General features: G+C 33.2%; 2 protein-coding genes across 2 annotated transcripts in view; one reads left to right on the top strand and one right to left on the bottom strand.

Annotated features, from left to right (window-relative positions):
• The window catches only part of LOC126736385 (synaptotagmin-16), a 46,035-nt gene extending 35,907 nt beyond the window's left edge, over nt 1-10,128 (top strand). Inside the window, exons 4-10 of the mRNA XM_050440713.1 lie at nt 4,152-4,251; nt 4,661-4,930; nt 4,982-5,090; nt 5,148-5,305; nt 5,510-5,667; nt 5,726-5,867; nt 9,213-10,128. Of these exons, the coding sequence (XP_050296670.1) occupies nt 4,152-4,251; nt 4,661-4,930; nt 4,982-5,090; nt 5,148-5,305; nt 5,510-5,667; nt 5,726-5,867; nt 9,213-9,413 (1,138 nt within the window). The 3' untranslated portion in view covers nt 9,414-10,128. The remainder of the gene's footprint in view (nt 1-4,151; nt 4,252-4,660; nt 4,931-4,981; nt 5,091-5,147; nt 5,306-5,509; nt 5,668-5,725; nt 5,868-9,212) is intronic.
• A 2,377-nt stretch (nt 10,129-12,505) lies between these two features.
• On the bottom strand, nt 12,506-14,478 carry LOC126736386 (NADH dehydrogenase [ubiquinone] iron-sulfur protein 5). The gene is made up of 2 exons (XM_050440714.1): nt 14,335-14,478; nt 12,506-12,887 (listed from the first exon to the last, which is right to left on the bottom strand). Exon 2 carries the CDS (start codon nt 12,884-12,886, stop codon nt 12,566-12,568), a length of 321 nt encoding a protein of 106 aa, XP_050296671.1. The 5' UTR covers nt 12,887; nt 14,335-14,478; the 3' UTR covers nt 12,506-12,565.
• Between the last annotated feature and the right edge of the window lie 983 nt (nt 14,479-15,461).

The following is a 15,461-nucleotide window of genomic DNA, read 5'->3' as shown; positions in this document are numbered from 1 at the left end:
AACAGGTATCCAGAATAAATGAAATTGATTTGGTAAAGTGGTAAAACTGTTTTTCTACTAATTTGTAAAGAATAAATAAGTCTGTTCTATTCTATAATAATGAATAAACTATTAAATTTGTATGAGTATGAAATACATATACATATGTTTCATTATTTATCATACAGCATTTTTTAATCAATAAAAAATTATTAAAAGAATAAAACAGAACTACTGTAACCAAATTCACCTAAGTCCGGTAGGTAATGAAATACGTAAAATTTAAGCACTCATCCAAAATCTCAACTAATGATGTAAAACAAACCAAATTTAATCAGCAACACCAACTATTCAGCCATATTGAAATTCACGTGTTCATGTTGAGGAAGAATTGCACTGTTGCCGTACTTAATTATAATTTTGGAAATACTAGAGAATTGGACACAAGCTATCCCGTATTTTTGCGTTCATTTAGACGAAGATGGAAGAATGTTTTAGCCACCTTAGCTCACCTTTTATCTCTTGCGGTAAAATTTAAAAAAATATAACACGGCATTTGTATGATATTTTTCTAATGCAGGAATTACATCTGTAAAGCCCGAATAGATTCGTAATTAAATTTTTTTTATACTGCGCATTGCATATTAAAAGTTAAAGCGTTGTATGATGTTTATAAACAAAAATCAGCGGAATCAGCCGCGCCGCTTATCAACCAAAATGTAAGCGAGAGGCTGTGTATGTGTAGTCTTCTGTTCGCCAACCTGTATATCCTGATCTTAATTCTAACATCAAGAAGCACTCTTCCCAATTTTTGGAAAAAATGTATCTATTAATACAAACACAAGCTGATCAAATTGATGGTAGGTTGAGTTGGGTTGGGTCAACGTCAATTTGGCCTTGGTAATTGCAAATTAAAACTTAATTAACGTGTTGTAAAGGAAAATGAAGCACTAAATGATATTCTCCTTTCAATTTTATTGAGTTCTTTAAATGTAAACGCTATCTTAGGCGATGTACTTTTTAAGGCATAGTATTAGGATGGAGCCTATAAATACGTGGGTTTTAAGTTTAGGCATGAATTGGATTTCAAAAGTCGCACTGATTCCAAAATAAAACTACAGGCATTAAGCGACGACAAATGTTAGACATTAAATCAGATCTACCGTTTGAGTGACTGCGTTTTCAATGGCGATACTTATCTGGAATAAATGTATCCTGATCTTTGCCTCTAATACTGCTCGAGCCGTGATTTTCTTCTTAACAATTTTGACAGCAAAATCAATACACAGGAATATTCAATAAATTTATATACTCTATTGATTCTGATGTTGCTGATAGAAAATCTTCTAGTCTGCCGTTATAAGCCGTTTCAGGGCATTCCTTCATAATGTGTTTGACGGTTTGGTTTTCACCATAGATTAATACTTCTTGGTTTTCGTCGCACTCGCAGGAGCGGCTTAGACTATTGCCCTATTTGTGTAAAGTACGAGTATAGGCGCATCTGCAATGCTGCATTTTAATTCTATTTAGCGTGCACTAGGTTTTTTTTGGTAATCGAGTTGCTACATGGCATATGACTGTTTTGTTTTGACGTCTATCCCTAATGCCAAGAGTCGATGATGGTCTCTATTCGATATATGAGTCTCTATTTGATATATTCGAGATATGACTTCGTACTGGAAGCCATTCTGTAGGAGTCGATTTAATAACGCCAGCAACCATTCTCATTGTATTGTTGAGCTGTACATCTGTTTTGTGGACGTTGAGCCATGCCGGAGCATAGTATTCTACAGCTGAGTAGACGAGGCCCAAGGCAGATGAACGTAGAGTAGAAGCGGAAACACCCCAAGATGTTTTTGTTATATTTTAGAGTTGGATTTTTAAACTGGATAGTGAGTTCCCTATTTGCGAGTTTGTTATTCAGGTGAAAGCAGGCTACTTCTGTTTTGCTAGTGTTTGGTTAGCGTCTCCATTTCCGGAAATATTTCCTCAGCTTCCTCTAATGAGCCGCATCTTATAGTAAGTCTCCAATTAGCGGCGTATCCATGTTTTTTTGACCTTGTTTTGGGCATGTCTGAGATGTATAAGTTGAACAAGAGTAGCGCGAGCACCGCTTCTTAAGGTAGACCAGTCTTCAGTTTCTTGCAGAGCTTGTGTCAGATCCTATTACGACTTGGAAGATTCTGTCGTTCAAAATGTTGTCAAGCAATCGGACAGTTACTTTGCACGAAATCACTCACAGAAACATCATGCCCTTTCGCCACACCGTGTCGTAAGCTGCCAACAGGTCGATGAAGGCGGCTGCAGCTTTTTGTTTTCTTTGGAAACCTCCTCCTTTGATATATGCGTTGGCGAATGAACTTGTTTCGGTCTTAGACGAGGCTATTCTATTGAGATTTCATCGAAGATTTATTGGTTTATTCGACTATATACAAGGCGTTTGAGCAGTTTGTAGCTCACGGATAGCAGTGCTATGGGTCTATATGCCTTTGGGCTGAGTCTATCGGTTTGCCGGAAGAAAAATTTGGAGAAGAAAAATTAAAAATTACTGTATTTCCTTGGTATGCTATTTTGCGGGAGAAGCTGGTGGTGAAAGTATTACTTGATTGTTCAATAATACAAAAATGTGACCATGACAGATATACCAAAACAGACCATGTGACGTCGGTCAAATGAGAATATTCTTTTACTTTTATGACGTTTTTGCTCACCGCATATGCTAGCAGCAGATTGAATTCGAATCCACTGGCCCCGAATAGCTGATATTAAATTTTTGCTCCTCTTACTACTTTCTCTAATGCTATATTAAAAAGCGTGGGTAATACTTTTCCTATTTTAGATCTGTGCTCATGTAAAATACATCTGAGAGGTCATCACCAATCTTCGCATTTAGATCCTTCCACACAAGCTCTGGTTACTCTGATCAGCTTAGGTGGGATGCCAAACATGCCAAAACTTGTTCCTTATTTTTGCTTTAAGCAATGATACTTTTGAACATATTCCAGGCAGTTAAGGACTTTTTAAATTTCTTTTTCAACTGTCTGGAAGAAATTAAAAATTTAACCCAATTTCCAGGTATTTCAGGACATTTTTTAATTTGATTTTAACAGCCAGAAAAAATCTAGAAGCTACAAAACCCTAGTTCACTATTTTTGTTTCAAGCAGTGGCATTTTTGAATTTATTCCAGGCAGTTAAGGATTTTTTTAATTTCTTTTTGAATTGCCTGGAAGAAATTAAAAAGTTTAACCCAATTTTTAGTACTTGAGGGAATTTTTTCATTTACTTTTAACTGCTAAAAAGAATTTAGAAGTTACGCTAGTCTACTTTTGTTTCAAGCAATGATATTTTTGAAATTATTCCGGACAGTTGAGGATTTTTTAAATTTCTTTTTAAACTCTTTGAATAAATAAATATTAAATTTTCCTTAAAATATACGATAAACCGAATCCTTCAAATTAATGTTAAAATATTAATAGCTGGCTGAAGGTCCTTATAACTGCCTGTAAACCAAAATTGACAACTCTTTGTATTTTTTAGGGTATGTCACTTTTGGCGGCCATTTTGAATTGCCACGTCAAATTGTGGACGGGACTAATAGGTGACACAAGCATCACGTGACTGCTTTCTTATTAATATTAAATCGATCATGTGATTTCTGTCGAATCAACAAAGGGCGTGGTTTAGGTTTGTTTCATATAAGGGGTATTCAAGACTAACTTCGTAGATTTTTTTCAGGCAGTCATAAAACTGTTTGAAGAAAGAAAATATTCTCAATTATTTTTAAACTTTTAAAATATTTTTTGGTAACATCTGCTAAAATATCACTGTGTCTTATGAAAGTGGCACCACATAAGTATTTTCCTTTTATGTGCTTTCATCGAAAATAATGTAACAATGGAAAACCTATGCGGGCATTTTCTCAGAGACCTTGCCTCTTTGTTCTTTAATCCATACTCTAAGGCAATTTATAAAGTTCTTAGCCCATATCCAGACGTCCAAAGTATCAATTTTCTCTTTTCTTGTCATTTCTCATATATAAGGGAGAATTATTCGGTCATTTATCGCTTGCTATATCATGTTCCAAGAAAAATATCATTAGTTATCCATTGGTGTGGAATCTTAGATAAGAATTGAAAGCTGATATTTATTTAATTATTTGTGTCTGTTTAAGGACGCCTGATTTAAGAGAGACAAAAATCGACAATCAGATCTATCCCAAACTGGAAAACACTGGACTCATTGATTCTCAAGATATTAACAAAAATAGAGACGTAAGTACAATATTTATATTTACCTATTTCACCGTGCGGCATCTGTTGCTTTACGTTCAAAAATCACATTTTAATCAAAATTTCAATTTTCTTGACGAAAATTACATATTAAAAAGCAATCAAATCAGTTGTTGCTTTCGATAATTACATCGAGTTTGGAAATTGAAATATTTCGAGAGAGTTTCATAATTTATCGCAGAGTCGAATTACGAGACCCGCCGAGAATGGAAAATTTTACGTTTCAAATTCATTTTGAATATAGTTTTCAATTAAATTTATAATTAATCCTTAAAATAAAACTTGATTTCTTCTAAAAACTCATCAATATTTTTTTCCCATTTTCAATTTATTTCTCGTTAATTTCATTCTCTTTTTGTTTATTTTTATTCAATATACGTGAATGGTTTAGTGTATCGTGGTGATGAATCCAGAAGAAGATCGCTCGGTAGATCTCACCCATCAAGTGGACGAAACTATCACCATCTCGTGCGATACAGAAGATGCCAATAGGCATGTGGTTGAGCGAGACGGAGAACCTGATAATGCCAGACTCATTAATCGGTGTGGACATCTTGAGGTGGCCCTTGCTTATGATGCTCCCATGAGGAAAATGACAGTTCATGTATTACAAGCGAGGGATATCCCTAATAGAGATAGAGGACAGCCAACAAATACTCAGGTAAGTCTAACAGTGGTTTATAGTCTAGATTCGTCATGTTTAATGGTTTAGGTCAGGCTGATTCTGCTACCGAGCAAGAAACAGAAGCATAAGACTAAAATACGCTCAGGTGATAATCCACAATTTATGGAAAGCTTCCTTTTACATAGAGTTAACCCAGGTAAGAATGTTTAAGATTCTTTTATGCCTTTATTAAAATGTTTAATTATAATTATAGAAGATGTAAATTCGATGGGCATCAGACTGCGATTATATGGCTGTGAACGAATGAGACGCGAAAGACTTATCGGCGAGGCAGTAATCAGTTTCGCTAATATCAACTTGGAACTCGAAAATAACTTTTGGCTGTCCATGGAATCCCGGTCCAATACAACGGTATGTGACAATCTTTTTAAAGAGGTACCGATTTCTTTCTTCCTTTTCTCTGTATGTAATAATCTCATTTGTAAACTGTCTCTGTTGGCACCAGTATATACACGTTATTTGTATCTTCCATAAAACTTTTCTTATAGAAAAGAATTTAGTCTTTACATGTGAACAAATAATTTTATAATTCGTTTAAGTGGACATCTATTTTAGTTGAGTGGCTGTACTGGAGAGCTGTTGAGCAGATCTGACAGTACCGGATCCACACACTCAATGCAGCACGGTGGAGTACCGGAGCTTCTTTTAGGGTTGTGCTATAACTCCATTACCGGAAGGTTGAATGTGGAAGTTGTTAAAGGATCACACTTTCGGTAAGTACTACCTATTTGAGTGAAACATTTCCAATCATACCTGTCCGATGGTTTATAGGAATTTAGCATTAAATAGAGCTCCTGACACGTACGTGAAATTAAATCTAGTAAGTAGTACTGGACAGGAGATAGCTCATAGTAAAACCACCATCAGGAGAGGACAACCTAATCCGTTGTTTAAGGAAACGTTCGTTTTTCAAGTAAGTATATAAATCTTTTTCGTGTAATTTATCCAAAAGTTCACAGTTTTGTTAATGTTTCAAAGTTCAAATGATCTTTTCAACTAAAGTCCAAGAGTTACAATCCTGACTCTTAAGACTCCTAGTTCTTCTCTTGCGGAAAGTGGTGCTGAAATGCATGTCAGAATGCTACAAAACTATTGGGAAAATTTAGCAAATAAGTTACACATGCCTTAAATTTTGAGGTTTCAGATTAATCTACATAATCTACCTGGTTTCCAAGTCTAAGATTTACAATTCTGATTCCTAGTTCGTCTCTTGTGGTAAATTGTGCTCTGTATGTTAAAATGCTACGAGATACATTGGGAGAATTTTGAAAATAAATTAAATTTTTCCTGGATTTTGAGGGTTCTGATTAATACTACAAGAAGTCTTGCTTCTATTATTCAGTTTTACCAAAATGTAACATAATTCCGACTCGTATGTGTACAGGGTGTCCCAAATTCGAGGGTGACCATTGGAATCTCGGAAACCGTAAGAGTTACAGGGTCGGTTAAATGGAGGCAAAGTTGCGCAATTTGGAGCTTAATAACATGACGTTTAAAAAATTTTAAAATTCCGGATACTTCCGGAGTCATCGGAAAAAAACCGAAATTTGTCAAAATCGTGTTTACCTTCTATCGACTTTGTTTAAAGAGATATCGGAAAACTAAAAACAGTTTTTTATTGCCACTTTTTATGTATTACAACATGACGCAAAAAAAAATTAATCCGACGTTTCGTTTTTTTTCGATCATCATCAACTTTATTTTTTCCGATCATCATCAACTATATTTTTTCTTATGGACACTATGTTGGATTTTCTCATTTTTAAAAAGTATTTTTTATGAGGTATCGCACTTGCATGTCCGATTACTCTTTCTAGTACTTCCCATAGGAACTCCATGAGTCCAAGAGAAAAGTGGCAATGAAAAACTGTTTTTAATTTTCCGATATCTCTTTAAATAAAGTGGGTAGAAGGTAAAAACGATTTTGACCAATTTCGGTTTTTTTTGAATATCTCCGAAAGTATCCGGTTTTTTACAATTTTTTAAACGTCATTTTATTAAGCTCCAAATTGCGCAACTTTACCTCCATTTAACCGACCCTGTAACTCTTACGGTTTCCGAGATTCCAATGGTCATCCTCGAATTTGGGACACCCTGTATATACATATAATGGTCAAATGTACATGAAAATATTACGAGATATAGTCTATTAGGTTAATTTAACTAACAATAAGAAATTTGCTTGAATTTTGAATGTTCACAATACTCAAATTCCTAAATTTAAAACAATCCTATCTGTTAAGATGTCTATGGTACTCAAATGTAAATTAGAATGTTACGTCACGCAACTTATTGGCAAATAATTTACAATTTCTCAGCTGGTTAACTTTGCCAAAAGTCTTAAATAAAAAACTGTCTATGGAGACTCCTGTGACATGCGAAACGTTGAGATACGCAGCCTCTTGACTTCAAAGATTTCTGATAAACAGTGCTCAAATGCAGGTCATAAAGTCCTGCCTTGTGGGTAAATTTTTCAATCAATAGTTCACATTTGCCTTGCATTTTAAACTTTGTGGATAACCTATATAAGTGCAGTCAAGATTGTCCTCGATAATCAAATTGATCCTTTTACCTGTTTAGCTTCACAAGAAGTCAACAATTGAAACAAAAGCCCCTTAGACACTTGCATGGCAAACGGTGCTGGAATGCCGATCAGAATATTACAACATATAGCCTCTCGGGCTTTATGTCATTTATTACTATCCTGAGGCATACTTGGTTTAGTTAGAAGGTTGTAAGAAGTGAACTTCTTTAGGCTTTTTGGCAACAGAGTGTCGAATGTGATCATATAATAGCAGCGTTGCTTAAATGCCCTGAATTGTTGCAATACGTGCTATAGTTCAATTATACTCTACTGGTCTTAGGAACTACTTCTTTTTCGATTAATTTATTCAATAATTCAAATTTTTCCTGATATTTAAAAGTTTAGGCGAATTGAAGTGATTTTTTTCAACTGAAGCCAATATTTACGACTCTGACTTTGAAGACCCCGATAGTTCTTGTCTTGTGGAAAGTGGTGATCAAATGCATGTCAGAATGCGAGTCTCTTGTTAAAATGTTAGCAAATAAATTACACTTTTCTCGAATTTTGAGAGTTCAGGATTATCTACATAAATGCAGTCAAAACTGTCCTGGCAGTGGTGTCTACCTGGTTAACACTACAAGGAGTTTTCCATCCATTTTTTAGTTCTCCCAAAATATTCTGACTGGTATGTGTACCTCCACATGGTGCTTAAATGCACATGCGAATGTTATGAGATACAGTCTATTGGGTTAATTCAACCAACAATTATAAATTTCCTTGAATTCTGAACGTTCAGGAAGTAATTTTTCTTGTTGGTTAGCTTCAACAAGGCTAGGGAAAAATCCTAGCTCATAAGATGCCTATGGTATTCAAATGGAGATTACGACATGCAACCTACTAGGAAATAATTTACAATTTCCCAGCTGACTACAAAAGTCCTAAATAAGAAAAACTGTCTTTTAAGGCTCCTGTCACATGCGGAACGTTACTACGCGCAGATTCTTCAAAGATTTCTGGTAAGGCAGGTTACAAAATGCAGCCTCTTGGGTCAATTTTTCAATAAATAATTCACTTTCCTTGCGTTTTGAACTTTATGGATAACCTACATAAGTGCAGTCAAGATTATCTTCTATATAATAATTAAGTTCCTTTTACCTGTTTAGCTATCACAGGAACTTCACAATTGAAAAAAAGATGGTACTGAACTACGGATCTTATGCGCAACGTTAGGATACGCAGGCTCTTGACTTCAAAGACTTCTGGAAGGAGTGCTCAAATGCAGGTCGTAATGTCAGGAACTGCCTCTTGGGTCCATTTTTCAACCAATAATTCACACTTTCCTTGCGTTTTGAACTCTCTGGATAACCTACATAAGTGCAGTCAAGGTTATCCGCGAAATGATAATCGAATTGATTTTATTACCTGATGTTTAGCTTCACAAGAAGCCTGCAATTGAAAAAAAGTCTGATTCTTAGATACTTGTATGACAAAACAGGGCTGAAATGCAGGTCATCAGAATGTTACGGCAAACAGCCTTTGAGGTTTTACTCTATTTGCTACTATCCTGAGACATATATAATTGGTTTACTTAGAGGATAATAGTAATATGTGAACTTAGTAGTCTTATTAGTCTTTTTTCCAACAAGTGATCATATAATAACAGCATCGCTTAAATGCCGTACTTTAGTGGCAGAAAGTAATAATTTCTATACATTTTTCATCTATACATTTTAGGTGGCGTTGTTTCAATTGGCAGACGTAACTTTGATGGTCTCAGTCTACAACCGTAAAGGCATCTCAAAGAAGAAGGAAATGGTCGGCTGGTTCAGTTTGGGTCTGAACTCGAGCGGTGCAGAAGAACTCGCCCACTGGATGGACATGAAAGAGTTCCAACAGGAGCAAATCTGTCGCTGGCACATTCTGGTACAGTCATAGCGACACGAAAATCTCATGCTCGTATTGGAATGATGGATTTGAAGAGCGGCGTAATGCTACTGCGGATGTAAACGGGTACCTAAGTTTTGTGTATACGTAAATTTATGGATAGAGGACTGTCCTTTTTCAAACTTTTTCCATGTATTCTTTTAAGATGGGGTTTTTGGAATCGAATTTATGAGGAACGGAATTGGTTTTACTATTATATACTCGTATTCAAGCTTTTTGAACTTTTGAACATCCGTTATTATTAATGTCACATACAACATATTGATGACATTTTTTAAATACTCAAAATAGGTCCTTAAATTTCTTATATCAGATTAATTGGTGGACTCATTAATACAATGAGTGCGTAAAAAGTTTCCTCCTTACAGTTTTCTTATTTTTTGGTATGAGCGCAGTAATGTCCTCATATAGTACTCAAAGTTTCACACCTTATATAATGAGCCCCAAATTTGTATAAGTAAATTCACAAAAAAATTACAATTATTCAAAAAAGTAAAAAAGTTCTAGTTTGGCTTTTAGGTAATTTTTACGTGCTCAATGTATTAGTTTATTAGAACTTATTACAATATACTAACAATCTAACCTGATATACTATAATGGTGAACTATAAACTAATCTTATGTAACCCCCCTAAATATATTATATTCTGTGTTACTGTGAACTAAATATTTCTAAGAAAATAATCGCACAATTTTTGTATTTGTCCCTGTAGTTTTAAAAACGATATATAGGGTTTATAAGGTAAGTCATCACTACAAGTATTTTTAAAAGATGGTGATGCAAAGGTTGGTTTTTGTATTTGAATTTTTTATGGTTAAGATATAAGGAACAGGGAATGGCTTTTAATTCCTTTTAGTTATAGGCTAGGCGAATTGCTTAAAAAATTATCTAAATTCTATTTATGTCTTATATGTGATAATCTGTACTTATATATGGATGCCATGGGCAAGTTTTACCATCGATTACTCTAGTTTTTTCGATATTTTTTTATTGGGAGTAGTCTAAAGAATAATGTGAGAATATGGAAAATCTTTTGTTTAATTTATTTAAAATCACATTTTTGAAGTTGAGAGGGTAATATGGACTTCGAAAGTTAAATGTAATTTTTATATGTGCTTATAGTTTAGATAACTCTTTCATAAATTAGAAGTTAACTAATAGTCTTAATTAATTCAACCACTTTTAAATTCATACATATTGTCCCCACAAATAAATACTTTATAAGGTCTTAACAGTGAAGTGTGTTTGTGGCATCACTTGATTAATTGCCTTGATTGGTGGATTCGGGTGGAACTTTTGATACAAATAAAAGACATTAAATATACAGTTTTTTTCATGATTAAGCCTTGTTTATGAAATATTCTATGAATTAATAATAATGACTAGTTAATTTTAACAAGGCAAAAAATCCCTATCTTGCTTATACTATCATCTTTAAAGCAATCGTTCAGTTTTCACTAATATGCTAAGTATATAGTTTTTAATGATCTTTAGATTTAGTTCAGGGGATCTTGCAGGCCAATAAATAGTCCCATCTATCTACAGCTCCCACCTTCTGATTCATCTTTTATAAAATATTGGGAATATCACATATTAATTCTTAAACTCTCTAAAAAACCTTAATTAATTAACTAGTTTGCCAAAATTCAATTTTTCCACACCTTCCTGTCCAACTGAAGTCACGACCACCTTTCAATGTTAAGGCAGTTATATGATACAGAAACTTATTTGCACAAATTTTAATTATATTCTTTTTTAAATTAAGTTGACTTATGGTAATTTTATTAGGTATACAGGGTGATAGAGAAAATTTTAAAAATCTTCTGCTTAAGCAACTCATTTTTTGAAATATGGTTCTGTGAACTGACTTTTGTAAGGAAAGCTTTAAACTTGATATCATCACATATTGATATACCTAGTTTAAGAAACGTGTTATTTATCAGACAAAAAAGTGAATTGTATTTGACAAAAAAAAAAAAGTTAATGAATATTTGGGTTTGGTATACCATAGTTCATATCATACTTTGAGTGTCAAAATAAAGAAAATGATGTTCTAGGTGTTAACGTAGACCTTTATACACCGATATTTCACATATTTGCTACTTCTTACTCGCATTACATGTGCATATTAAAGATTAGATAATCTGCACAATGTTCTTAATATTATTATATTAGGCTATAAAAGTGTTTTATATTGGCCAGTAGGGTTGGGTGCTAACTTTATTATATAAAAATATATTTGAAATCTTGTTAAAGTAAATATTTTCCTCCTATATAATATTATATGGTGATTCTTAAAAAGTTGAACATACCAAGACATATTTTTAAGAATTTTTTGGGGTCTTGGTACTTTTGTGGGACAACTTTTCAAGGATACTGGGTGATTGAGATGTTATAGATTTTTTGAAAAAAAGAAAATATTTATTCCTATGCTATACAAGGATTTTTAGATAAGTGTTATTTGTTTTTTTTTTTATATCTTTTAAATATGTTTGGTATAGTATTTTCTCTATTGTTGATGGTAGTTTTATATCAGAAATACACTTATATTAAGTTTTCAAATAAAATATTTATTAGTTTATAATTGAAACATTATCAGACTCATTACGTTTTAGTATGAGTGTAGATGTAATATAAGAATATCTAAAACAATATGTATTGTGTGGACCATGAATATAAGTATTAGTGTGACTATCGTCTAAGCAAATTAAATTTTCTCATTTCTAAATGTCTTATATGTATAAGCAAAAAAAACTTTTTGACCCACACCCTACAAAGCATATTATATATTTAATGATGCCTTTCTATTTTATAAGCGTATATAGTATTTATTATTGTAACGACGATTTTGTACTTTGTCCATTTTTTATCAAGTGAATCAGTATTAACTGCATGATAAAAGAATACCTTGCACGGCTATATGTCACACTTATATGCACTGTTATTGTAATTTTTTTAATGTCTATACTGATTGTCAACATACTTTTGTACAAAAATAAATTACTTATTGTCAACTATTATAGTGTTTTCTTGGACATTCCCATTTATGGAACAAGTATCCTTGTAACTATAATTAAAAAATCTTCTTTAACTAAATTTTCATATATTAACAATGATTCTACTCAATACACATAAATACCAAATCAATAAGTATCTGGTTTTGGTGGATTCTTTGAATATTTATCTTCTTTGGTTCTCTCTCCGGCAAAGTGTTGACGATGACGTTCAAATCTCATGGCATTAACTCTCTGTATTTGCTTCCTTTTGTAGACACATTCATCAAAATCTTTAATAAGTGTGTCACATTTCTTCAGTCCCCTGTCAACACCATACGCCTCAAGGCATTCCAGGGCTCTCATCTCGATATCTGCACATTTGCCACCCCACTGGCTACAAACTAAAGCACCAGACATATCGGTCAGCGGGGATTTCAGGAAGGGGTTGAATATGGTACCATTGGCCATGCTGTAAATCAATAATTTTGCATTTTATTATACATTAATTTGGAGAAAGAGTGATAAGGTTCAATCAAATCAAAATATGCTTTAATGTTTTTTAGTATTGAATTATAAAGCAAACAAATGAGGCACCCAATTCCAAAACTCTTTACATCCGTGTTAACCAATTTTACAGGAGAAGAGAAAAACTTCGGATTTCTTGTAAGAACAAATTTTTGTGGTTTAAAATGAAAATACACATTTATGACAACTGTTTATTTAAATATTTGTTACTAAGTAGTAAATTTTTGTTTAAAAGAAGTAGTTATGGACAAAAATAATAGGGATATAACAAGTTTTGCTACCGCACCATGGAACTAAAAAGTTTTGTTTCATTATCTGTAGGATTTAGGGAGTATTAAATAAATAAAAGTTTATAATTTAAAAACAAATATTTTTTTTTTAATGAAATTTAAAAATTAAATTCTTAGTCCATCGTCTTCTTCCATGGGTTCCATTCCTTCTTCTTCTTCAACTTCTGTATCATGAAGTGATTCAATGGCGTTGTCAATTACTTTTTTATAAAATGTTAAATCGACTTCTTCAATGCTTCTCCACTCTAAACCAAAATGTTTTTTTAATAAAGCATCCACATTCTTAAGCTTGGCTGGTTTTACTGCACATTCCTTAGGAAGAGGCTCCAAATTTAAGGTTTTTCCTTTTTCCAAAACGGACTTGTATATCCCGAAATCGCTTTTGTAATTTACTTTCCCCTTTACGAACACTGCTTGAGTTCCTTTTGAGTTCCATTTCTTTAAAATTGAAATTCTTTTACACGGAGCAAACTTAAAATGCCACTGCCCAGGTGGCTTTATAACCGATTCTATAGCTTTTTTCCAGTTAAAAATTTGACAATCTTTTTTGATATCAAGCACAGTTGAAAACTCGGAAAAAAAAATTTCCTATATTCATCAGATTCATCAATTCGTCCGAAAACACGATCCGCCGGTAAAAAAGAGTGACCAACCACAGGAAATGTCACAATAATTTCATTTACTGTAGAGTTAGAGTGATACAGCCAATACATCAGCATACCCATCATTGTTACGTTCTTGTTCTGGCCAGGACACCCATCGCAAAAAAGTTTGATTGAGGTAACATCAGAAAGTTTATGATTAACTAGTGAAGATATTTCATTTGAGCCCTTAGCGCATACATTCTCGGTCCAAGAGTGATACTTTCCTTAGTCTGTTTGTCATTGGAATTTCCTTCACATACTGTGAAATTGTATAGATAGAGCTTGTATAGAGAGAAAATCTTTATGCTCAGAGCATCACTAGAATTTACCTATTTGTGCATTTGGTTGATGTTGAACTAGGTACTTTGGTATTTTAACTTTTTCCAAGGGTTTGTGTTATGTAAGGGAGGTTTGATTGTGAAGATTTTTAGAATAAAATAATAGATGCTATACTAACCTGAACAAAGACAGAGGACTTCAAGGACGTTAATCACCTCTTATTTTCCTCAAAACTATTTGAGGAAATAATATTTTTGAAATGGAAAGCCCAAATAACCTCTTTAATTTTCTCTGACAATTGACATGTACATTAACCAAACAAATCGAAACATAACCTTAACTTTTAGAAATTTTCACTTATTCTTGGTAGATGGCAACACTGTCCATTCTTCAGACTATTGACTAGAGTGCATCTTTTTGCTATTCCCATACTCCAAATTATGGATAAAACACAAAAAAAAAAGAATAATTAGACGTAGTACAAAAAAAACTATTGATGTTCCCTAAAATGTGTATTTTAACATAAAAAGTTTAATAGTTACAAAGTAAATTCAAAAATTCTTTTACAGGTATGACTCTACAGCACCTACATGCAACCTAGTGATGTGCTGCTTCGGCTTCTAGACGTCTTTTTTCAGCCCATAATGCTACATTTCCAGGAGAGTTTACTGAAAAAGAGTAGAAAATGTATTAATATCTGATACTAACCTATATACTATAATATCACCTCCTATTTATCTTAAATCTATAAAACTTTCCCTTTCTAGTATTATTTGTTCTATTTACCTGCATTGCTGATCGCTCTGAAAACAGGAATGGAGCAAATAAATCCAAGAATATAGTATCTGGCAACCCAGTTGTTATTAATGTAAAATTTAAATGGGAATTGAGCAATTTTAGCTCCCAAGGTATAAGGGTATTTCATGGGTCTTCTGGGGACTTCTGGTGCATCAGCCATGGTGTCTAATAGCTACAATAAATAAATAAACAAAATTAATCATCAAATAAATGGTTACAGCGTAAATGTATTGAATAAATAAAAAAGATTCCTACGTTCAGGTTTATGTAACCACATGATAAAATGGATCGGGAAAGAAACGATGTTAATAAGTCAATAACTAAAGTACGTAAGGTTTAAATATATGAAGGGATGCAAGGGCCCAATAATGAAATATTGATTCACTTACGTTTTTTTAACTGTACTGGGAATTTATAGGAGAAAAATCACAAAAATTTGCCGATGAATGTTACACAACACCTAACCCAACCTATCAGTGACAGTGACAGCTGCCACCCATGTGACAT

The sequence above is a fragment of the Anthonomus grandis genome, chromosome 5 (genome assembly GCF_022605725.1).
Source record: "Anthonomus grandis grandis chromosome 5, icAntGran1.3, whole genome shotgun sequence".
Lineage (NCBI taxonomy): Eukaryota > Metazoa > Arthropoda > Insecta > Coleoptera > Curculionidae > Anthonomus > Anthonomus grandis.
The sequence above is the reverse complement of the archived record's forward strand: the minus strand, read 5'-3'. Positions and strand labels throughout refer to the sequence as shown.

What these genes read in the sequence shown, in the direction of transcription:
- LOC126736386 (XM_050440714.1), bottom strand. Translation starts at nt 12,886, where the DNA reads ATGGCCAATGGTACCATATTCAACCCCTTCCTGAAATCCCCGCTGACC.